Source organism: Epinephelus lanceolatus, chromosome 10, assembly GCF_041903045.1.
Source record: "Epinephelus lanceolatus isolate andai-2023 chromosome 10, ASM4190304v1, whole genome shotgun sequence".
Classification (NCBI taxonomy): Eukaryota; Metazoa; Chordata; class Actinopteri; order Perciformes; family Serranidae; genus Epinephelus; species Epinephelus lanceolatus.
Window position 1 is genome coordinate 10318948 of NC_135743.1, and position 24900 is coordinate 10343847.

General features: G+C 39.8%; 1 protein-coding gene across 1 annotated transcript; it reads left to right on the forward strand.

Annotated features, from left to right (window-relative positions):
- The first annotated feature begins 5151 nt into the window (after window positions 1-5151).
- Window positions 5152-14557, forward strand: LOC117265684 (uncharacterized). Its single transcript, XM_033640320.2, has 7 exons — window positions 5152-5349; window positions 5764-5903; window positions 8376-8446; window positions 10096-10230; window positions 14155-14253; window positions 14336-14363; window positions 14466-14557. Exons 1-6 carry the CDS (start codon window positions 5236-5238, stop codon window positions 14347-14349), a joined length of 573 nt encoding a protein of 190 aa, XP_033496211.1. The 5' UTR covers window positions 5152-5235; the 3' UTR covers window positions 14350-14363; window positions 14466-14557.
- The last annotated feature ends 10343 nt before the right edge of the window (window positions 14558-24900 follow it).

Sequence of the window (24900 nt, forward strand, 5' to 3'; positions counted from 1 at the left end):
GTAATGAAAGCGAGCAGTAGACTGACTGGATGTAGAAAGGGTGAGGCATGCATTTGTTTTGTAAATGGATGAACATATTCAGAATGATTTTCTGTACACTAAAAAATGGAAAACTCTGAAGGGGATGTCCCACTTGAGATCAAATTGGGCTGTATGCGGCCCCTGAACTAAAATGAGTTTGACACCCCTGCCTTAAACCTAATATGAGAAAGTAAAAGTTGTTGAAATTGTGTTGATTTTGCTGTAGAATAACAAAAGATTACAAGTTGTGTCTGTGAACATAAATACAGCACATCCACAATTCTTAGCTGTAGTTAAACTGCTGTTAAATGTGAAGTTTAATACCGTAAAACTTTAACTAAAAGCCTAGTCCCAATTTAACACCCAGTTCCTTTTACTAGCCCGATGTGGCTACACATTTTGACAAATAAACACCTGTCTCATATAGAGGCCTGGTCTGGTTGCCAAGCAATTAATTTTTTTAGAAGTTCTTCAGATGTATAAAACCTCAACTTCTGTGTCCATTCCTCGATCACCCTGTAAGTTATTCATATTCCTTTAGTGTGTAAGGGTCCTCAGATCAAAAGAATCAAAAGGGTTTTTCATAAAAATTAATTAAAGTTGTGAGTATTGTTTTAACAGGATAAAGTGATGTTGTGTTGGTATGCCGGGTGCTGTAATCCTAGAGTGCTGTAACTTTCTCTGATGCACTGTCCGTTGGAGCAAGATCAAATGAATGATTCATAATTGATATATCATCTGAAGCCTAATTTTTAAACAAGTAATATTCATACTGGTTTAAATAAACAATTTGATTGTATTTTCTGATCTTTGCTGAGCAACAGTTTTGTGTGAAAGGAATTAAAGGCCTGTCCCAAATATAGGCCTGTTGATTTTAGTGATTTAAGCAAATAATAGTCTGAGCTACTAATTCAAGTTTTATGGTAAGTGGACAGAATTTGTTGTGGCCCTTGAAACTCTCAGTGAGCTACAGCTAGCTTGCTAGCTAACCACCATCCCCATCCCAAACAGGGCCACTTGTAAGCTATCGTTAACTGCTGGAATGTCCCAAAAATAGCAAATAATAGCCCGGGCTATTAATTGAAGTTTTACAGTAACCGTAGAACTAAACAAACTAACAGACTCACAACAATAAAAAATTCTTCCTGCAAACTACCGCCTCAAAAATTAAGTAGAATTGAATCAGCAGACAACATAACAAAAATCAAATAAGCATTTCAAAGGTAGTAACTCTGCACAGCCTATTTTAGTGGCAAGCACGATGGAGGAAAACAGGTCTTCCTGCTCACCTCATTTTAATCAAATATTTATAATTTAAGTAATACTTCACCCACTAAATGATCATTATTATATCAGTTAGTCATACTGTGTTACCTTAAATTCATGGCAAACATATTGATTTACTGATTTACACATTTAACAACTGCAAAACAATATCAAAACATATGCTTACACAACTCTCAACAACTTGTGCAGTATTATCCAAGTCTCATTTTTCAGGTCATGTGCTCAGTATTTCCCCAACACATACATTTTTGCTAAACATAACCTTAATATTGAAGTCTGGGTTTGGAGCATAGATAGTTTCACTTTCAGTTCAGTTTTAAATAGTAAGGATTTCAGAGAAAATGCATGTATCAAGGCAACACAGCAGTTGATTTACAACTTGTAATTTTGTGGGTAAAGTATTCCTTAAAGTCTGCAGGACCTAGACGTAGTCCAAGGACCAGAATGCAATAAAACATAACTCTAAAAGACCTGACACTATATTCACAATCTGTCTGCAGTGAATATTTTAATAAACATTTCCAGGTGCGATTTATTTTGATAAAATAAATCCTTGTTGTAGGTAGCCTCTTTGTTTTCTGGGGAAGTCTCTACAGGTGTAACATGTGCAGACAAGCTTGTTGTTTGACACCACCTTGTGGAAGTACGTGGAAGCTCATCCAGCTCTTGCTCCTGGCAGTATGGTGTCTGCTGTAATACTACATGAGCTCAGCTAATCTGATAACCACCTTTCAGACAGCAGTCAACAAACCGACACACTGCCAAAGCTTCCTGTGGGGAACTCACACTTTTGACTTGGTGTTCCACATGTGCCAGGACATAGGCTGCTGTTAGGCCGCATAAGACTGGGGTAAGGAAACAGAAACAAGTCAAGTTGAGGCTGAATGTCCCGAACAAATGATGCCTCGCAAAAATATATGTACTATTACAAGCATAAACTGATCTCAAACTGTAAGTTCAACTCATGAAAACATATTTTAGAGCTGAACTACTGGCAACTACTTTGATAATTAATTAAAATAAATTTCAATCAAAAATATACTAGTTTTAAGTGTCTAATGTGAATATTTGCTGTTTTTCCTTGAATTTCCTAGTTTTTTTTTTACAAGATAAACTAATAATCTGTGGACAGTTAGTAAAAAAACAAGCAATTTTAGTATGTCAACTTGGGCTGTGTGAATTTGTTTAAACATTTTATGGACTAAAAGATTGAGTGATTAAATAAGAGAGTAATGTAGAGAGTAAGAGAGTAAAACAAATAGGCCTAGTTAATGATTCCCAGTAGATGTCTGTTGACAGAGTGCGTGGGACTTGTTCAGTCAGGACAGACTGTACTCAAACACATTAGTAACACTCAGTTTTTGAAGTGTTAAAAAAAAAATTATACCTGAGGTTGTAACATGTTCACTTTCCAATAGTAAAAACTTTCTATAATTAACTTTTTCTTTGCTGAAGTGATTTAAAAGAAACCACCACCTCCTACATATGATGATGACTCAGAGGGCCCATGAAGAGCGCTTTTAAGGGACTTTCTCTTCTCAGCAGAATTTGGAGCATGAGTAAAGCTCGCTGTGAGAAAGTGATCATCACTTTACTATAAATGTGTTTATCCTAAAAGACAGAGACGACACCTTTTAACCCATTGTTCACCTCCTTCAGAGATCACAATCTGAATCACACACACACACACACACACTGTATATTTCTCAATTGTGGGATCAATAAAGGTGTATCTTATTTTATATAGATAGATAGATATGAACAACATACATGATCTACAAGTCAGATTTCTTTTGTTATACATACAGTTATACAATACACACACATCCCCCTCTCCCCCTCCCTCCCATGGGGGTGGTGGTGTGTCTTCCTCAAGCTTGGGTCCTCTACCAGAGAGCTTTAGGGTTCTGCGCAGTATCTTAGCTGTTCCTGTGACTGCACTCTTCTGGACAGAGACCTCAGATGTTGTACCTGGACTCTGCTGAAGTCACTCTCCCAGTTTGGGGGTCACAGCCCCCAGTGCTCCCATTACCACTGACACCACGGTTGCCTTCAATCCCCACATCTTTTCTAGCTCCTCTTTCAGCCCTTGGTATTTTTCCAGCTTCTCACGTTCCTTCTTCCTGGTGTTGCTGTCGCTGGGGATTGCTACATCTACCACCTCTGCCTTCTTTTGTTGTTTGTCCGTCAACACGGTGCCCGGTTGGTTAGCCATCACCAGTTTGGATCTGGAAGTCCCACATGATCTCAGCTCAGTCATTCTCAGCCACCTTAGGAGGTGTCTAACATTCTGACCTTGGGATTTCCAGTCCATTCTCAGTGCAGATGTTCCTGTACACTATGCCAGCCTCTTGGTTATGGCGTTCCATGTATGCTCTTCCTGCCTGCATCTCACACCCTGCTATTATGTGCTGAGCTGTCTCAGGAGCATTTTTGCACAGCCTGCACCTGGGATCCTCTCTGGTGTGGTAGACTATTGCTTCTGTTGATCTCGTACTTCCTGTGCTGCCATGATTAGTGCTCCTGTGGTGTCTTTCAGTCCGGCCTTTTCCAGCCACTGGCAGGATTTCTTGATGTCGGCAACTTCTTCAATCTGTCAGTGGTACATGCTGTGCAGGGGCTTGTCCTTCCATAATGGTTTTATATTTGACAGTAGTATGTGCACGTTACAAAAACCACTGTATATTTAAACAATAATATATAGCCTGGGTCTTCAACAGGGGGTCCGCAACACCCAGGGGGTCCTCAGAGTTACTGCAGGGGGGCACCAATTATTACCTATTGGCTGTTTATTATTTTAAGTTTACAGACATTCTTGTGAGCCACAGCGGATTGTTTTGCAACTTCTTGAGCAAGAGGCTCAATTACCGCCCACATCAGAAACAAATAATATGTATAAGTATATGAATGTGCCAATAGGTATTATTTTAATAGCTTAGTATTGTATGCACTATAATAGGGTATACAGGTTTATACATGCCACTTTAGGCCGCTGCACACGTTGTTGTAGGCCGTAATACTCAACTCAGTTTTACACGCAATAAGTAGCAGGGGGTCCATTCTCTGTCTCTCTTTCAGCTAAGGGCTCCTTGCTCTGAAAAACATTTAAGACCCCTGATATAGTGTCATTAAACTGATGTTAGCTGTTCATCAATCAATCAATCAATCAATGGCTCTTGTGTCTGGTTGTTTTGCTGCATAGTATTCTGTAGCGCCCTCCAGAGGGGAGAAGTTGGAACAGGCTGTGCAGCCATGTTACCTGCCTGACTCCTGACTCTGAAGTGTGTAAGTCCTGGATGGAGGGCAGGTTGGCACCAGTGATTCTCTCTGCAGTAATGATTGTCCGTTGTAGTCACTTCCTGTCCTGTTTGGTGGCTGATCCAAACCAGATAGTGATGGATGTGCAGAGAATAGACTGAATCATTGCAGTGAGAAACTGGAGCAGCACCTCCTGAGCCTCCTCTGAGCCTTGTTTTTTTCTGGTGATGCTGATATTGGATGTCCACTTTAGGTCCTGGGAGATGGTGGATCCCAGAAGCTTAAAGGCCTCCACCGCAAACACAGTGTTGTTGAGTAAGATGATAGGGAGCAGTGTTGAGGGGCACCTCCTGAAGTCTATTGTCATTGCCACAGTTTTGAGTATTCGGCTTCAGGTTGTTCTGACCACACCAGCTGCTAAAACTCTTGTCTGTATGCAGACTCGCCACTTGATCATTGTGTCATCTGCAAACTTCAGGAGTTTAACAGACGGGTCTTCTGAGGTGCAGCTGTTGGTGTGGAGGTCAGAGGGTATTGCAGCAGTACATGTTAATAATTTACCTACACCCACACTCTTTTTAGTTGACACGTTGGAACAAACTGTGCCCCGAAGACCAACACACATTCTGATCAGGTTCTTAGTGAACAATTAGCTCTGAGGTTGCAGTTATGTTGGATAAAGCTTTGTCATGTTTTCTCTATTTATTTAGTTTGTTGTATCAGGCCTTTGTGCCTTGTTCAGTTCCTGAGCTGTTGCCTGTCAACACTGTCGACCATCAGCAGGTGAGAAAATGAAATATTTAGATTTTCTGTTTGTCTAAATACAAAATATATTCACATTCACAACATTTGATGATTCCTGTCATTGGCACTTTGTTGTTGTTATTTTAATGAAACATTTTGTGCTTTTTGATGCATCTAAGATAACTTTAATGTAGTCTTAATATATAGCCTCTGGTTAAGTGTGTCATACAAATAAGTAACGCAATGGCATTTCACAGTTAGTGCAGACACAGAGATTTACTGAGATAAACTGAAGACATGACCACAGAGACGCTCTTTCCACCCCCTCTGTTCTTTCCATAAGTGGTCTTTCTCAATACTTGTGGGCTTGTATCTTAAAATAGGTTATGTTCCTGTAGCGTTGCTGCAACCCCACACTGTCATGCCACCTCTCTGTGTCTGCGTCTCTTTCAGTATTTGGGGAAGTGGTACTTTAAAGCGGCAGTCAGTCGCAGAGAGGCTGACATCCACAAGTTCAAAGCACTGGACAACATTTGGTTCACCATGGAGGAGTTGACCAACAGCACACTGCTGCTGACTGGACACATGCGCATGTGAGGCAGCAGATACACACGCACACATGACCTCATAGGGAATAAATCCCAACCTTAAAGTGGAAATAGACAGGTTTTTTTGTTTTAACTTATCATTATGAAGTAAATGTTAATATCACAATGTAATGGCTACAGAATAATGACGATCTCCTGGGAAATAGGAGGCTTGATTTATGACACAGAGGAAGTGTGTCAATTATTATGCAACCAAAACAGGAAGCGGACAGCACTTTTGTTTTACCCGTTAGCTACTGGTAGCTATCCCCAGTTACCAAACAGTATCAGTGTTATATGTGGTCATTATCCCCAGAGGGGGAAATGGCAGACAGTGGAACAACCAAAGTATCTGTGGAAGATGTAGTAGGTGCTAGGCTCTGAGGCAAGGTTGTTGTGGTTAACTAAAATTAAAAACTAAAAACTTAAAAAAAACATTTATTTAGCTGTAATAAACATAAAAACTAGGCTTTAGAAAAAAACTAACTGAAATGATACAGTGTACTTACAAAATTAACTATTAATAATAATAAAATACAAATACACAAATAAATGTCTTTAATTTTAGTCTTTGTAAAATGGTCAAATTTGTCAGTACAAGCATGAGGAGGCACTGGGGCATATGTTTATTGAGACTGGGATGTCTACATGACAGTCAGTCAATTGTCTTCACAAAGTATTGTGTTTGTACTGTAACTTCGGAAATGGTGCCACTGACCAATACCCACATAGTCAAGAATAAAAAGTAAAACTAATACTAGAACTAATAAAAACTAAACTAAAACCAAACTAAACTGAAACAAGCCACCCACTCTGAAAACTAACTGAAACTGTGGTTGACAATTGGTCTGTTTTCACTTTAAAGGAACAGTGTGTAAGATTTAGGGGGATTTAGTGGCATCTAGTGGTGAGGATTGCAGATTGCAACCAGCTGAAACTTCTCCTGGTTAGAATTCCTACAGTGTTCATTGTTCAGGACAACCAGAAAAACACTGAATAAAGCAGTCTCACGCTACAAATATTTCTCCTGTGATATTCGGAAAGATACAGACAGGCCGCTAGCCCAGCACCTACTAATGTGTGCTCACCTTATTTCTGATCCACACGTTCAGGAGGTTTTTTCCAGGACCCGAATAATCCACAGGGGTCTCTTCCTATCCAAAACAAACAGACCATATGATTTAAACCTGTAAAAACACAGAATTTTCACATTACAAATCAGTGTTTTTCCGATGCTGTTTGTTTGTTTTGCTAATATGTGCTCACTTTTCTCTGATTACTTAAGAGCCAGACATTCAGGAGGTTTTTATCAGGAGTCCAATTATTCGTAGTCTTCTCTCTAAAACAAACAGACCTAGTGATTTAAAATGCAAACACTGCATGCAGCAGTGTCACATAAAAATGCTAATGGACCTATCTAGAGCCATGCAGGGCTACTGTAGAAACATGGCTGTGAAACATAGATGAGGACCTGCTCCCTATATATAGATATAGAGTCAGCCAGGGATGACGTTTTTTCTGTAGGCCTACACGGAGGTTAGCTTCGCCCTGGTTCCCTCGCCAGAAAGCCTATGAGATTTTTCCATTGGATTTTAGATTATTACTGAAAATAAGCTCTGTGGCAAATACACAATTAGGATACTAAGATGTTATGTTCTGCAAGGTAATCTACACAAAAGTCTGATTGCAATCGCCAGAAGTAAAAAGCTAACGTTAGGCTATAAAAAAAACTACATCATGCTCACATGACCTAACATCACCACCATAACAAGACTGTAAAGCTATGTTCAGCAGGGTGTGGGGAGGCTCACCTTGGTGTGATGACAATCCGCAGTCGCATTTAGCCACTTGTTAGCAACTGTCTTTTTTTAAAGACAAACAGAAGCTTCAAATTTACTGATGTATTTTATGTCGTAGAACAAAATGTGAAAGTCTCTTCAGCTTGTGTTAACAACAGACCTGATTTCAGGCATCTAACCAAAAACCAAATCAAAAAACAACTGACTTTGAGATGAGGAAACCAAGATACTAACTCATATTCAGGTTTTAGGACTTTAGTAGTGGAATTAAAATATAAAGTAGAATAAAATGGAAATAATCAAGTAAAGTTAAAGAAACTCACAACTGCACTTGAGCTTGAGCTAAGCAACTAAATACCTCCCACCACTGACGACATCAAAGCCAGTATTAGCTCCGTCCAAACCATTCACATGATGTTTTAATTATATGACACACTTCTATGTATGAAACTGCATTAGATGAAACTGCTTTAGAGCATTTTTATAACAAGACACAAACAAAAAAACCCAGACCATGAATAGACACCAGAATTAGGGAAGTTACGTCTAGAAAGTGTAAAAGGTGTGAATGTATGTTTCAAAAATGAAAGTCTTGATGTCATGTTTATATTATTATGTCATTATGTGATGAACTATAAAACCTGCCTAATGTGTACTTACTTTTCAAATATTCTTTTAGGGGAGATAACTGCATTAAACAGACCTGGACCTATCACATACGTCCTGACAGGGACGATATGGAACTGGAAGGTAACTGCACAACCACCTGCATTCACACATGCACACGAGAGATGAATAGGTGCTGGTTTCAAGAGGCCTTTTTTAGGAGGCGATGCAAATGGGAATTTTGTGCTGGTGTTAAAATAAATGCAACAACTTTACCCCAAAAAATTACAGGGATCAGTAATTTTCCCAGACTTTTATTCTTAGCAGGGTGGGAAAACCCCTGAGTGTTTCTGTCAGAACATCTGTAACTCTAAAGCTCACCACTGAAATGACTTTTGGGTGGATTTTTTGGCTTTAAAAACTTAGGCACCTGAATAAATTCAATTCACAAAACATCACATCAAAATAGCTCCAAACATGTCCAGTCGAATTCTTCATTGCTCATGTTGTCTCATGTAGAACAAATAGTGTGAACAAAAGGAGATTACTTTGATTCACAATGACTGGACATGAATCTAAGTTGCCAAAGATTTCCAAAATTTACAGTTATGATTGTTATGGTACGCTACAATAGAGCCTACTATATAAAACAGGAATCTGAACAGGTGTATAACAACAGGACAAAGAGAGAAAGTACCATTCAGCAACAAAAGTTTCAAAAACAAACTGTTTCCTGTTTCCAGTATCTGTGCTGAATTAAGCGTACCAGCCTGTGACTGTACACAAACATGAGAGTGCTATCAACCTTCTCACCTAATTCTCAGCCTGAGAGCAAACAAGTGTTCATTCATTTAAGATGCTGAAATATAGGATAGTCCTATAAAGGGATAGTTCAGATCTTTGGGAGTGGGGCTGTATGAGGTATCAAGCCAAAGTCAAAGTATTACCTACAGTAAGTGGCAGTCGGCACGTTCCCTGTTTTGAAAAGCAGGCAACATAGAAGCTCAGCAATGTACTGCTGTGGAAGGGGGCAGAAGCAAAATGTATCTAGCCACATAAAAAAATCAATATCAGTTTAAGTGTACGCTTCATTGAGAATATTTTCACCGCTTTACCTCGTCATCAGACATCAGACATGGGAACTGAAGCTATTATATCACTCTCTTCAAAGCCAGACTCCAATGAGATGTTATTTAACATGACTGAACACAGGAGCTGCTGGTCTACCGCTGCCTCGATCAGTTCATTTGTTTGTGTTGTGGGATTTTGGCGTAAAAGGATCAGTTCGGATCTGATTGAGGCAGCGGCAGACGTTTTGCTGCTGCCCCCATCCACGGCAGTACATTGCTTAGCTTCCGTGGCGGTGCTCCTGTCTGCTTCTCCAAACTGGGGGTGTGCCAATCAACATCTACTGTAAGTAATACTCACTGTGGATAAGTACCTCATACAACCCCACTTCAAAAGAGCCAGACTATCTCTTTGAGATCATCACATTCAGATAATAAAACAAGATCCATGTTAAGGCCTTAATGTTAGTTGATGTTTTGCTTTTGTGTTGCATACAACAATATTCAATAGCCTGCTTCACCCAGTTGGTAATCCAGCCTAAATACCGGCACAGTCTGTTGGTCAACTGATCACCTAACAGAACTCTGACTCAGAACAAAGACACTTCTGTTGATGATTAGCCTTGTAGCCTTTTGGGAGTTCACTGCGGTATACTGACCTCATTCTGTGTCACTCTCTGATCACTACTGTTTCTGCCCTGCTGGTGTTTTGCTGTTTTGATGCAGGAAGGCCGCAGCGGAGGAACCTGCTCTGGAGCGGCAAGTGGGCCAACTGTCCCGAATGCATCATTTTCCAAGAAGTAGAGCCACCTCTAAAAGAGACAGACTCAGAGGACTCCCTCAACAGACACATGCTGTATGGTGAGCCATTACCCTGCATAATACTCAAATAATTCAGCTCTCTCCCAAACTATTACCCCTACAGCTAAAGTTCAACCACAAACAGTTTTGTACTGCCCTGCAGAGATAAGATAAGCCTTATCAATCCCCAGAGGGAAAAAAAGGTCTTGCAGCAGCACAAGGATACAAAAAGATAATAATAAATAACCACAAGTAAATAGAAATAAAAACAGAAACTATACAAAAGCAACACGACCCCAGATTATGAGGCAAGCAGAATACATACAGTGCCCACAGCAGGTAGGTTGTATTTAAAAAGTGCAGCACTGTCTCAAGCTAAGCAACATAGTGATGTGTTCAGTACAGTTGGCATCATACAATATCATCTACTATAACATTGTACATCAGAGTAATATAATACAATTAAGAAATTATAAGTAGAGTTTGTCTGGATTCATAATAGAAAAATAATACCATATTAATATAACATAGTACTGTGTAATATAGTAGGTTGTGGGATATAAAGAAATAATAAATTACAGTACAAGTAGGCTATAGTATAACATACTGTATAGTAAGTGTAATATACCAAAATATAAATATATGGTGTTGTAAAATATGTTTTTAGCGTTCTTGTCTATTAAAACTAGTTTATCATTTCTTCTTCTTTTAATATTTACAGCACAATTAAAGCAACACTTACCTTTCTGGAAATTACATGCTTTTCTTTGTTTAGGTTTAAATGCTATTAATAAGCTGATGGCACACCATAATGTGAATTCCACCAGAGATAAAAACTCATGATTGTACCATTCTCATATGGTTTTAAGAAAACCGCTGTCTGTGTTCCCAACGTGGAGGCCTCCGACTTGACATAACCGCTCATGTAATACCCCCCCCCCCCCAAAGTTACATAGGCTTAGTTATGTTTAGTTTGCTTCTAATTTAACATATAACGTTGTATGACAACACAGCGTCCAGTACTGCAGTGTAGCCTCTGAAACATTAACGTTATCTTCCTTGTGCGTTTCCACTTACTACTAACGTTAATGCTACTATCTAACGTTAGCACTGTAACCTTATTCTAAAACTCATCAGTCATCACTGACTCCGGTTGAGTTTTAAAACTCCAGGGTTGTGTTTGACTGTCTTGGTTGTAACGTTACACTCGCTCTCCTCTTCCGTGTATCTAACGTTACCTTGCCAACGCCTACGTCTATCGTAGCCACAATGAGGACGTTATGGAGGAGGGGGGAGTAGGCCTTTGGAGGGAGGCGGGAGTTGTGGATGTTCAATTTTTTTCTAAGTGCTGTGTGAAATGCAAGAAAGGTAAGAGTTGCCTTAAATGAATAATCAATTAATCTACAATTTAAAAAACATTAAATGTAGCTTAACTAACACTATACCTAGTTACGTTAATTTTACATAAGTCAAGAGCAGATGCTATGCTAAGCTAGTTAGGGAATACAAATTGGATTCAGCTACAGCTTTATTGAGTTAATGAACTGAATTACCAAGATCATCAATTACATCAATTCATCAGTTATTTTTAAATTACAGAGTACAGCTACAGACAGACATGTCGAGTTAATTTTGTTTTGGCAAAGACTAGCTTGTAGCTTTCTCACCAGCTAGCTTTCACTTGTACACTTAGTTAACTTCCATGCTTTAGCCCTATGGTTGTCTTTCTCTCTTTGACAATTTTCTACACAGTTTTATATGTTTCTATGACATTATGATGTTTTTATATGGTAAAATAAGTCAGATTCCCGTCCTCAATTTTAACCAAATCTGTAGTTATGTGCTAGCTTTGTAAGGCAGCGTTAAATGATTACAACAAGGGCCCCAAAATCCAATGTTTCCTTTTCCCATCAAAATTAGTGCTTGTATGTGGGTAATTTAACCTCGGAAAACCCGTGAAAATAGGCAACAGACTGCTTTCCCATCATCAATAGCCAGAGACTGTTTTTTTTTTTCCTGGTGTGTCACATTCGACAGCAGCATGGAGGCCAGTGAAAATTTCATGGTGGTTACTTCTTTCTTTACATCTGTTACTTATTCAGTCTTCCTCTCAAACTCTGTGCCAGCTAAATTTTGAAAGATGTATAAACGCTGTTTGGATGGAGACGGGCAGAATTTGTGGTGGCATGTCACTGAATCACACCAGCAAAGAGGCTAAAATTAGTTTGTCCATATTTCCATCACTGCCAGTTGGAGCTAGGGCTGATAAATATCCTGTGACTACTGCAGAGTCATTTTCCCGTGAAAGAATACCGATTGTAACATTTCCCATTAAATAGAAAAGCCAGATGTTAGCAGGTGTTAGTGGGTTTTTTTTGTCCAGTGAAAAAGGGGCTCCACTGAGCTACTGATGGGAAATCACGAGGTAAAAAGAGTGTCTTTGGTTTAGTTTGTCTACAAAGCATTTAGATTATACCATTAAATTTTGGGGTGAACTATTTCTTTAACTACTCCCAGGATATTGTTTTAAACCAGGACTGTCAGGAATATTTTTATTCAGTTTTAATAGGATTATACTGCATGATTACAACAGGTATCAAAATTAAAGCATATATATGATGGGAACAAAGCATGAAATCCAATCACAATCCTCCCCATTCCACTGATCCCTAATAACAGCTGGAATGTCGTCAATAAGACGGCCAACCATCTCCTGAATAGTACAAAAAAATGATAGATGAGCTGAGAGTCAGGTCGATATTAAAAGAGAGAGGGAGACACGCCTGCATGAAAGGCAGGTTCAGAATAATGGGGTACTTTATCAGAGTATACATTGATAGAAAGCACCTACCACGATTGTCAAACATACAACCTGCGGGCGAGAATCGGTCCATCAAAGGAGCCAATCTGATCGACCACATGACAGTGTATACCTAATTTTGAGGGCAAAGAGGTGTTCGGTTTCAGGAGCATGTTAAATAGTGAGTAGCTACTTCATGTAAAATGCTGCTTAAGAGGCTTTTTCACTCTGACCAGAGTACAGCTCTCTAAAAAACTATGAATGCTTATTGTTGCAGTGTTTCCACTGTACACATTTAGTCGCAGCGCCTCTCTGTTGCTAAAAAATTAGCGCTGCTGCGATTTAAAAATCTCCCCATACCATTAAATTGCCATTTCTACAAGCAGCCAGAGTCGGAGATGAGCAAGGATTATATATTGAACACCCCCAGATAGGGGTGCTCTGATCAACTGATGGATGTCGGCCGAGTTCTTCGAAATAGTTTGAAGGCCGATCACATACAGTTCTGACAAACTGAAGCTCACACCAAACACTCATTGCACTCCATCTACAGAGGCTGCAACAAGCCAAAAAGTCCTTCAAAAGTCAGCTGTCTGTAGTCTTACCATCTAACAACTTTATCCTCCACTCCATTAATTCACCACCAAACTACCCAGCTCGCAGGCTGTCCATTCCCAGCAGCACAACAGCTGGATTATAGACGGTAGTGTTCCCGCAGCTTCACAAGAAGCATCACTTGGTTTTAAGTCTCAAACTGAATAATTTAGGGCTACTCTTATAAAGATACTATAATTTTATATATACTGTCCTGTGTATCTTTATAGCTGTTAATTACATTTTTAAATACAAATATAAATATATTCATATTCTAATTACAATGTCTGAATATTGTTAAGAATTAAAAGTTCAAAGGGTGTGAAAGCGTGAAAGGGTGTATGTACATTATGCTATCATTATATCAGTAAAAGAAAGGCAACAATGTGGAGGTGTTTTATTTATAGGTTATTATGTGATGGTGTTACTGGTCCAGCCCACTTGAGGTAAATTAGGCTGTATGTGACCCATGACCTAAAATTAGTTTGACACCCCCGAATAACAAACACTGGGTCCATGTGATTGTTGTAAACAACGACAGCGCCTACACATAAAACCGTCTTCTCTTTTTTTCTTTCTTTTCACTGTAGCTCGCCAGAGTGACGGTTACTCTGAGGCGGTGACGGCATTTCTGAAAAACTTGGCTTGTCATAACATGTTGGAAAGTGTCAGACTACCTCAAGAGAAAGGTTTGTCTTTTAGATAATTAAATATGATGCTTTTAAATCTCAAAGTGTTTCCTGAGGTTAACAATTACATCTGCATTGACAGAGTTGTGCACCTAAATATTAACACTGAGGTAGGCACAGATATTACATCTTACTTCCATTTGCATTTTAATGATTTTTTTATACTTGGTCTGTCCCTGCTGATTTTAAATTACAGACTTCATTTCTTACAGGAAGTTGCTGGAGCCATGGATGTCCCAGATGATATTAAGATTATTTCATGTTTTCACTGTGTAACAACAAATAAAGCAAAAAGTCTCTCCTTCAGGAATTGCATTATTTTATCACACCTTTACATTAGACTGAGACTAAGTACCTACATTTTTACAAACATCACATCATAATGATGTCATCAGTGATTTGTGGTGCCAAAAATATAATGCCAGAGTGAAAAGTGAGGCCAGTCATTATGTTGTTTGATTGTTTGCTCATCCACCTGTCATTCTCATCACTTTAAACAAGAAGATCCAGAGGTGACATAACGTGAGGTAAAAAAAAAACACCTTTGTTGGGGAGGATCCACCCACACTCACCCAGCAAAAACCCGGGGGAATTCCCATGATGCCACTGAACAAAAATACCTGTTCAGATAACTTGAATGAAGGCAGCACAGATTCTGCACTATTTTAACACAGACGTATTCAGTGTGCTGGAGTTTGATCACAAATGCTGAGAAAAATATTGGTTCATTAAGACCATTAAAGTCGCATACAGAAACAGTTTCATATAAATACTTTTTTGTGACTCCATTGTGCCGTTTGATGCAGTAAAGATGTCAGTCATTCGCAACGCTTTCGTTACCAACATCCAGTTTCTAGTCGGTTTTCCCTGGAAAGGGTTTCTCTCCTGTACTGGAAGTGATGAGCATTACGTTTCTAAAAATAAACAACAGCAGATACTCACTCGGAATAAACACAATGATGCTGGCAACAATTTGTGTTTATGCTTGTGCTGTTATGACAGCAACTGATATTCACTTCCACCTTCCCTCTTTGAATCTAAACAAACAAAAAGGCAGCATGATTGCAAAATCAATGTTCTGCTTCTGTAACAAGGGCACCACCACATGCCAACTGTGAGATGTCATGCATGTATTTAGTAAACAGAGCTGTCACTTAGTAACACATATTTGCCAGATTGGCCCGGGTGCTGGAAATGTTGAGGGATATGAAAACGTAATGAAATACAGAAAGCAGAAGTTGAATTCTCCTCATCAACTTTGCCACGCTGGTGTGCGTTTATTGGTCTCTCCTTGGATACCTGATGAAAAAGTGTGCCATCCAACCCTCAGTCACTACAACTCACTGCAGTGCCACTGAACTGTGTATTTGTAGGAGTGGTCAGATGATTAAAGGATAACTTCGATATTTTTCAACCTGGGCCCTATTTCCCCATGTGTATGTGTGCGTATGATTCATAGGTACAACTCATTTTAAAATTGGTTCAGTATTGAGGGAGGCGGATGCAGGCGACAGCCGCGAAACGAGCTAAAATGGTAACGGGGGCAAATGCGTCCCGTATAAGTTTGCGCATTAAAAGTGCTTTTTTTCGCCACTGACCAGTTCAGATCGCCAGTGCTATCTCTGTAAATAGCATACTAAGCGTTTCTCTTACCTCTGGGCTGTGTGACGTCATCTCGCGAGAGCTTTGCTTGTTGCCGGAAGAAAACAGAGCCATGCTGAGCGTGCTCAGAGTGGCGCTGGTTGTCCCGGAGTACAGTTGAGAGTTTTACCGCATCGATTGAAAACAATGGTTCGTGTTTGTGCTTATCTGAATTGCAAGAACAGGATGTTGCGCAACACCCCATACAGCTTTCACAGGCTGCCTTTGTTGGACAGCGAGATGCTGAAGTTGTGGCTAGTTGTGCTACAAATGGATGCTAACTGTCCAGACACTGCGCCTTGCAGACCATCGGGTCTGCAGTGCTCACTTCTCCCAAGATGACTACTGCCAGCTGAAGAAGAGAAGACATCCAATCCCGAAACACCTCTTCCTCAAGAAAACGGCTGTCCCACGAGTAGAGAGAGCTACAGACACAGTGGAGCAAAGCTCTCGCGACATGACGTCACACAGCCCAGAGGTAAGGGAAACGCTTAGTATGCTATTTACTAAAATACTCCATTACAATTAAAAGTCCCGCATTCAAAATTAAGTAAAAGCACTATATTATCTGCAAAATGCTCTCAAAATATCAAAAGTGAAGCACAGTAACATGCCCTCGTGAGCTAAATATCATTATATGTATGACATCATTTGATTGTAGTAGAGATGCAATAGTGTGGAGGCAGCATTTTGCTGTTGCAGCCGGTCAAGGTGGAGCTAATCTTAACTACTTTATATATAGTAAAGTGTATAAAAAGTCGTTGAAATTAGCTTGTGCCACTTTACTACATATAGTCATTAGTCAAGGTCATTAGAGGTTACTATATATAGTAAGGAGGTGGGGTGGTGCAAGAGGGTTCCTGGTTTGAACCCACGGTGGAGGAGCCCTTCTGTGTGAGTTTGCATGTTGCATGTTCACTCCAGCTTCCTCCCTCAGTCCAAAGACATGCAGGTTAATTGGTGACTCTAACTTGCCTGTAGGTGTGAATGTGAGTGTGAATGGTTGTCTGTCTCTATGTGTCAGCCCTGTGATAGTCTGGTGACCTGTCCAGGGTGTACCCTGCCTCTCGCCCAATGTCAGCTGGGATAGGCTCCAGCCCCCTCACGACCCCTGACAGGTTAAGCTGTTACAATAAACGAATGAATTAATGAATGACTAGTGTAGTCCCGTGGCTCATCTCTCTTAAAACTTTGATTTTTTTTTTTTACTTTTTCCTCTACTCTACTCTTTTCAAATGCAGTTCAAGTTAAAGTGCGTTTATTTGTCATTACTTCTCCTTACAGACATGTAAAGAATAGAATGAAATACACATCTCCAGGGCTGCAGTGTAACAGACATGTTTAAACAAATAGCTGTCATTTTTATATCTTAAAAAGACAAAAGTTATGATGTAATATTTTAGCCCAGATTGACCATGTGTGTACGTGTGGGTTTTCACATATGAATTGCATCATTTATTCTCAGCATAACTAGTCTGACAAGTCTGCTGAGTCTGGCAGTTCAGCTTCCAGAGAGCCTGGGGAGGAAAATCTGTTTTTGAGCCAGCGGGTGTTGGCCCTAATGCTACGCAGGCTACTGCCAGGAGGTTGAGGTGTTATTTAACTGATCTCTCTGGTGTAACTGCTAGCGACTCAAAGACACCAGGGTTTTGATATTAACAATGTCCCAATGGCCCGTGGCCATGAAGTTCCTCTGTATGCACCCAATATTCTCTGTAGATGACCACTCAGTTTAATCAGGTCTCTCTTGAGAATGAGACTGTGTCCCCATGAGCTTGTTTATTTATGGTACTAACATGGGTCTTGGGTGATCGCATCACAAGTGGACAGCAATCCTTCACCGTGGCCCAGGACCTATTAGCTTACACACTGCTGAGGGAATGTGGCCATATGTGTCCTAGACCCCCTCTGAATGTGGTCTGAGCGATTACATCTCAAGATGCACAGGTTGCGTTGACACGTGTACTTAGAGCTGTCCACTGGTGACCTGATCATCCAAGACACATGTTAATGCCAAGTGTAAACACACACACACAGATTACCTGTCTCAATAAAGGTTGCGAGCCTTTGCCAACGCAATGCTACAGTTCCACAAACATCCCGATTCATTTGCATCTTTTAGTTCAACATTCTACACAAACTGTGAACAGTACTTTTTGCTAGCTATTTATAAATATGGTGAGGCTACTGACGTGTGGGTTCACTAAGCCTACTGAAACTGCTAGCACGATCCTTACAGAAGAACCAGAAACACAAAAGGCAGACGATGAAAAAATGAAAAGGCAACAGACATTTAGTATTGAATGGAAGGAAGTGGTTGGAATATGACACATTACAGGAGGTAATGTACTGGTATGTGGGCAGCCAGTTTCACTAACTAGCCGAGACGTCTAGCTTGTTTTTCATCAGAATCAATGCCTTCAGGAAACAGCACATCGCAATTCATGGGAAAACACTGGAAGGGAGGGAGGGAGAGTGTGTGTGAGGCAACGGCACGGCATTCTGTCAATGTCTTTTCATTTACTGAAGCATCACAGTTAAGGAAGGCTATTTTACATTGCATTAAATGGCATTTTCTGCATTGTTTTTACATGAGTTTACATTTGGGCCTCCAAAAAGTACTTCAGTCAGGAGCACTTTAGTCAAAGAATACTTAATGTCTATTAGCAGTTTGATATTTGGGGGTATGACTCTGTTCCAGGACCTCTCTGCTCTTCCACGAACCTACGTGGAAAGGTGAAGGCGGAGGGAGCAAACCTCTCTAACGTCACCGTGCCTACGTGGAAAGCCTAAATAATGTACTTTGTTTACCTAATTTAGGGGCTTGGCGGCCCCCGGGGGCTGTGCTTAAAAATATTAGCATCTGTCCCTGGACATCTGAAACATGACAGTGCTTTAGGGGTCACAAGCCAAAAAGGCTATGGTGGTCCAACTGTTTTAATCTAAACAGTGTGTTCTATTTTATTCTGTCTGCTGATCATTTGCTTTGTAATGTAAAATCTTAATCTTAAAAGTAATGAATAACTCTAGCTGTTCAAAGTTCAGTTATCTAATCAAATCTACTCCAGAATCTATGAACATGAAAATCTCTTTTTAGCTGATGAGTTTAACTGATGGACCTTGATTGGCCTCCAGAGTTGTTGCAATGTCACATAATTATCCCACACATACAGGTCTTAAAGTCAGTTTAAAGGTGAGCACAGAAAAAATGTTCTCCTTTCAGCAGATGAATGTGAAAACAGACTTCCAGTGTTCACATCTGCACAGATATCATTCTGCATATTGAAAGTAAAAACACAAATAAACAAAGCAATTGTTTTCAAAAAAGGGGAAATCTGAAATTCCAAACATGATTCTGCTGCAGAAAATAAAGGAACTCCCTGTTCACCTATGAGTGTTAATTGCTGGTGTGAAAGAATACTAATTCATTCTGTCCAAAGCCAGAGCCTCTTCACACCACAATATTATGACACATGGAAATATATCATTAAAATAGATGTAAATGTAAAGAAAAGGGCTTAAAGATTGTTTTTTTGTTTGTTTGTTTTTGCAATGCTGGGTTCAAGTGAGACCACACTTAAAATGTAACCCTGATTTCTAATCGTTATAACTTTGCTGCAGGCTCATCTAAAACTTGTGATCATGTCCTTTAGGATTTAGCAACATTCAAATATCTGATGGAACTTGTGGGGTTGTTTACTGATGGTGTCAGTCAAAGTTGATTAAACTACACCCACACAGTCCTGATGAAGCCGAGAGATACAGTCATTATTTATGGAAACGCCCACAAAATGTCACGTTTACGCCGAGGGGGAAAACAAAGTGTTTGCCACCATGCTGTGTGGCTTTTTGCACATCAATGCAACTTAAAAATCCAGAGCTAGAGGTTATTTATCACACACGGACCCAGATTAATGGGGACATTTTTTAAAACTGGACCAGTATTATTATGGTCGCCAGAGCTCAGGGCATTGTCGACCATCATTCTATGTCTACTTAAAGTGCTTGTGTATTTTATGTCTGACAACTTCATGGAAAGGATCCCTACAGAGATGGATGTTTTACTAAAGAGTAGGATCCTTCAGTTTAAACTAGAAACAGCCCCAAAATCGCTTCTGTCAAGCTTCAGTTGGGCGTCTCTTCTCATTATATTTGCAGAAAAACACACTGCCACACACTTCCAGGAATCATAAGTGATGACTGAAAGGGATTACTTACATTGTTTCTTAGGAAAGTCCTGCATAGTGTACCTTTAACAACCACCAACCCAGGTTTGGTTGAAACAATTCTATTAATCGGTTAGATTTGAGAATATGGTGGCTAAATGGAGTCTGGTTTGGTAATGGCGATTTCAGGGCTGTTTCTAATTAATCAAAAAGGATCTAATGTCTTATTCAAACAGTGTTAGATTGTTTAGCTACTGGTAAAAAAGTTGTTATTGTCCATGAACCTGTTGTTCTTGAGGTTGCATCCCTGTACATCTTCATACCATGAAACGCAAATGGCCTTGAGTAACATTGATGCTGCTATCTTGAAGCGTGCATGGAGTTCTCTAACACATGCTAGTCTATTTCATCATAGCATTAATGGTCGTAGCCTACTGATATTATGGTAAGTTTTCCCCCTCACCACGCCTCCTAAGTATGCTTCGATAACAACTATATCTATTAGCTGGGTTTTTGAAACTCTAAGGCCCTGTCTACACGTATACAGGTATTTTTCCAAACAGATATTTCCCCTTTTCGTCTAAAAATAAATTCTGTGCACACAAAATATCTCCATCCACACTAGAGCACAAACAACTCCTAACACCTGCTGGCGAAAGGTGTCTGCAGCAGTCTTCCTTCGTCACACACAGCGACAGGCTGCATTAACATTTCAAAACACCTACTTGAGATATCATCATCATTGATTCTCCTTTGATAAAAGGATGACGCAGCTCACTCAAAGATACAACTGATGCTCTGGACATGCAAAAGTTTTCCTTCCACTCCTCATCAACAACAGTCCTCCACTGGAAAGCCCCACATCATCTGACCAACGCCATCTCCAGTGGACTTTAAACCGCAGATGCTGAGATGGAACACTGAGTGCAGCAAACGCCTCCGTTCATCCATGAAGTGGTGCAGCAATACTAAGTTTAAATGTAAAGTACTCATTAGACCGAGCAGTGCTAACATAATGAGTCCACCGTTGTTGGTATTGTTTCTGGGAAATATTTGTTACACAAAGAAACAATAGGCACGCATGAGTTGAGGAGATGAGGTCATCATTTCCTTTTTGCTCCGTTTCACATGTCCACACAAATAAACACTGACCAGTTTTTAAAAATCCTCACCTTAGAGGACTTTTTAAAAAATCTCAGATTAAGTGACCTAATATCTGTATTCAAAAATATCTGTGTAGACAGGGCGTTAATGAATTACACCTAAATATGTTTTTATGAAAAACTTTGATTAATGCCGTTTTAATTTCACCGAATCTTCGAATCTTCACCAACGTGTATAGAAAATCTTAATAGTTTGTGGGGGCTGTAAGTTCTACTTACGGTTCTTACAGTAAAGCACAATCTTGTACCAGCGATGTCTCGATGAATGTGACCACAAAATCTGAACTGTGAGTTCCGTGGAACTAAACAAGGACATAATGTTCTCGTTGGGCAGAGTTGAGCTTTGACATGATGACTGATGACCCAAAACTAAAGAACAACTTGGTTTTCAAGATGCTGAGTTCTTTAAGTCTGACCACACTGACGTTTTGCATTCACTTTGTCACAAATCTCAACAGAATCAATTAGTCTGTCCTCCATTCATACATACTGACCTGGTGGGAAATGATGAGGAGACGCATGGAAATAAGAACTTGTACCTGTGCATCATTTTACTGCTACAGGTAAGAAGCATGGGAGAAAACATAAAGAACTGTTTGTTCACTTCATTGTTTTGAGTGGGGACAGCACCCAGCAGCCCACAACCGCCCCACATGTCTGTCGTGTTTCATGTGTGGGTGTGTGTGTGTTAGTATGTGTGTGTGATAACAGAGATAAGGTAGGAGAGAGTTGGTGACATTTACATAATCCCGGAGAACATACACTGGTTAGTTGGGGATGTCCCATGGAGCATGAAACCAAAAACAGTAAAGTGAAATGGAAAGTGACCCTCTCACTCTCTAGCTCACCATGTTTTCAAAACCCAACTCTCACTACTGTTTTCATACCAAGATCTCTCATCTTGATGTCTGCGTCTGCTTTTGAAATACTGGAACTTAGTTCCTCTACAATCAACCCATTCCACACTCGGAACAAAACAGCATTTCAGCAATAAAGTCTTACGTTACTAAAGCTCGCTCCTCGGTACCGTTAAGCTCTTACTGCATTACAACTCCTTCAGGTGTAACTTTTACTTTAAAAAAGAGAGGTTTACAGCTTTTTAAGCTCGTCTTAATTAATTATGGTCAGCTGCCAGTGTCTATTGAAACAGCTTTTTATCTCTGTCAGTGCGTCCGTGTGTATCTGTCTGACAGCAGCTTATTGCATAAACTACTGGACCAATAAGCCTAGTATTTTGTGTGTATATTTACAACTGTATGCTCGCAGACCTGTTATGGTTGTGATGAAACATTACATCAGTTTTCTATTTTAATTTTGTTTCTAATTCTTGTTTTCAGTTCAGTTTGGTTTCAGTTAGTCGGTTTGCTCATTACTTGCTGTTGTAAATTAAATGTATATAAAATTCACAGTCCTTGTTCTTTGTGAAAAAATACATCCTAAAGTTAGGACAAAATATAAACCTTAAACAAAAACTGAATTCTTACACAAACCTTTGCGTTGATTTATCTATAAAAGTATTAAAGCTTTGGTCACATGGCGCTTTCTCAACATCCAAAAGTAACCAATTAAAACAATGGATGATTGATACATACACATACACATGTAAACACTAAATTCTTTTCTGCTGCTGCTATTTATATGTCCTGCTTGTTTTGTAATGTTGTTCTATATGTACATACGTACGTCACTACAGCTCAATGAGCAACACTGTCCGGGGGAAAAGAAACAAGAGAATCTTACACTTAAAACACGTTTCTTTGGATGATGCTGAAACCTCATATTGGCATTCTTCATGAATTGAAGTAAACAGGGACCGAGTTTAACAGCAGGACAATACCAAAACATCAGTCTACAAACTCTCACACAACTAATGCAGTATATGCAGCTCATACAGTATGCATGCACATGCTCCGTTATGTTCGAGGGTGCTACTCATGAGCCAAACTGTAATGTTTTGGCAAAAATGCAGGTGTTTGGGAAGTGCTGAGCGTACAGCTGGATGAACGAGACTTGGATTATACTGCAAGAGTTGTGTGACTTTGTAAACTGATTTTTTTTATACAGTTTTGCGGTCGTTAAACACAGCCCCAATGACTTCAATTCTTTAAGAATGTTCACCTCTTTCGGATTCCTCGTTCACCATGGAGGCATGCACTAAGAACAAAGTGTTCTTCACAAATTTAAGGTAACATACGATGAGCAATTGATGAACAAATGGTCATTTTGCAGGTGAAATTTTACCCCACACTGCTGATGTGGCATATCTTAATTTTCTAAATGTATCAAAATTTGGGGTTCAAGCACTTCAGAAAGCTGGGAATTACTCTTGTGGAGCTAGTTACTTTATACACTGCTCAAACAAATTAAGAGAACATTTAAATCACACATCAGATCTTGATGAACGAATTATTCAAGTTGAAAATCTTTACTGATGTACATAGTGTAGTTTGTTGGGAACAAACCACTGAGGGCTGGATTCAAAATCACACTGAAAATCATTAATAATTTAAATCACAGGCTGATCCAACTAACGTGAATTTCATCACTGCAACTCGTGATGTGACTCAGTGGTGTGTATGGCCCTCACTTGCCTGTATGCATTCCTGACAACATCTGGGCATGCTCCTGATGAGTCGGCGGATGGTGGGGATCTCCTCTCAGACCTGGTCGGTAACAGCCGGTCTCCTGGAATCTCCTCCATGCTCTTGAGACTGTGCTGGGAGACACAGCAAACCTTCTTGTGACTGCATGTATGGATGTGTCATCCTGGAGGAGCTGGACTACCTGTGCAACCTGACTGGGCTGCAGGTACAGCCTCATGCTACCAGTAGTGACAAAGACACTAGTAGAACACAAAACTAGAGAAGAATCAGTCAGGAAGGATAAGGAGAGAGCAACTGTCTGTGGACACCATGTGTAAAACCATTCCCTTTTTGGGGGTTGCCTTGCTTTTGCCTCTCCATTGCACCTGTTGTCACTTTGATTTGCACCAAAGCAGCTGGAACTGATTCACAATCACTTGTGTTTCCTAAATGGACAGATTGATGTCCCTGAAGTTTAACTGCCCTGGTGTTAAACTGTGACCATTAAGTGTTCCCTTACTTTTTGAGCAGTGTATGTAAACTCATGATTAGCTGTTTGTATAAACTGAGCCTTTTCATTTTTTTTTTTTTTTTACTAATTTTGTCTTCCCTTTTTTAAAACCACTTAAGATAAAACCTCTGTTACGCTAACTTCATGCAATTTGTCCAAAGAAACAATCCTCAGATGTATCTAAACACCTACATTTGGGTTATGTTCCAGCACTTAAAGCTTACATTTATTCTACTGGAGCTTTGTTGACCCTTGAACTTTACATTTACTACACATGTAAACACTTGTTTAGCTGATATTGCATGTACTGAGGCTTTCACTGAGAAATCAGTCTTTGCAGAGAGACCGAATGAGGCAGGAGGATGTCAAAAGGGGATGCCATAACATGCTGCATTACAGTGTGTGAAGAAAAAGTCCCTGTCATAGTTGTTGAGGTGAGTGACCTATAAACATGGGAAATCACAAACCACCCACAACAAACATTAATGTGTCAGTGGGGGGCTGAACCACAGACGTATTTCTGTATGTGTCACAAAAATACTGTTTTCATCTTATTCAACATAAGCTTCTTAACAACTTGTGTT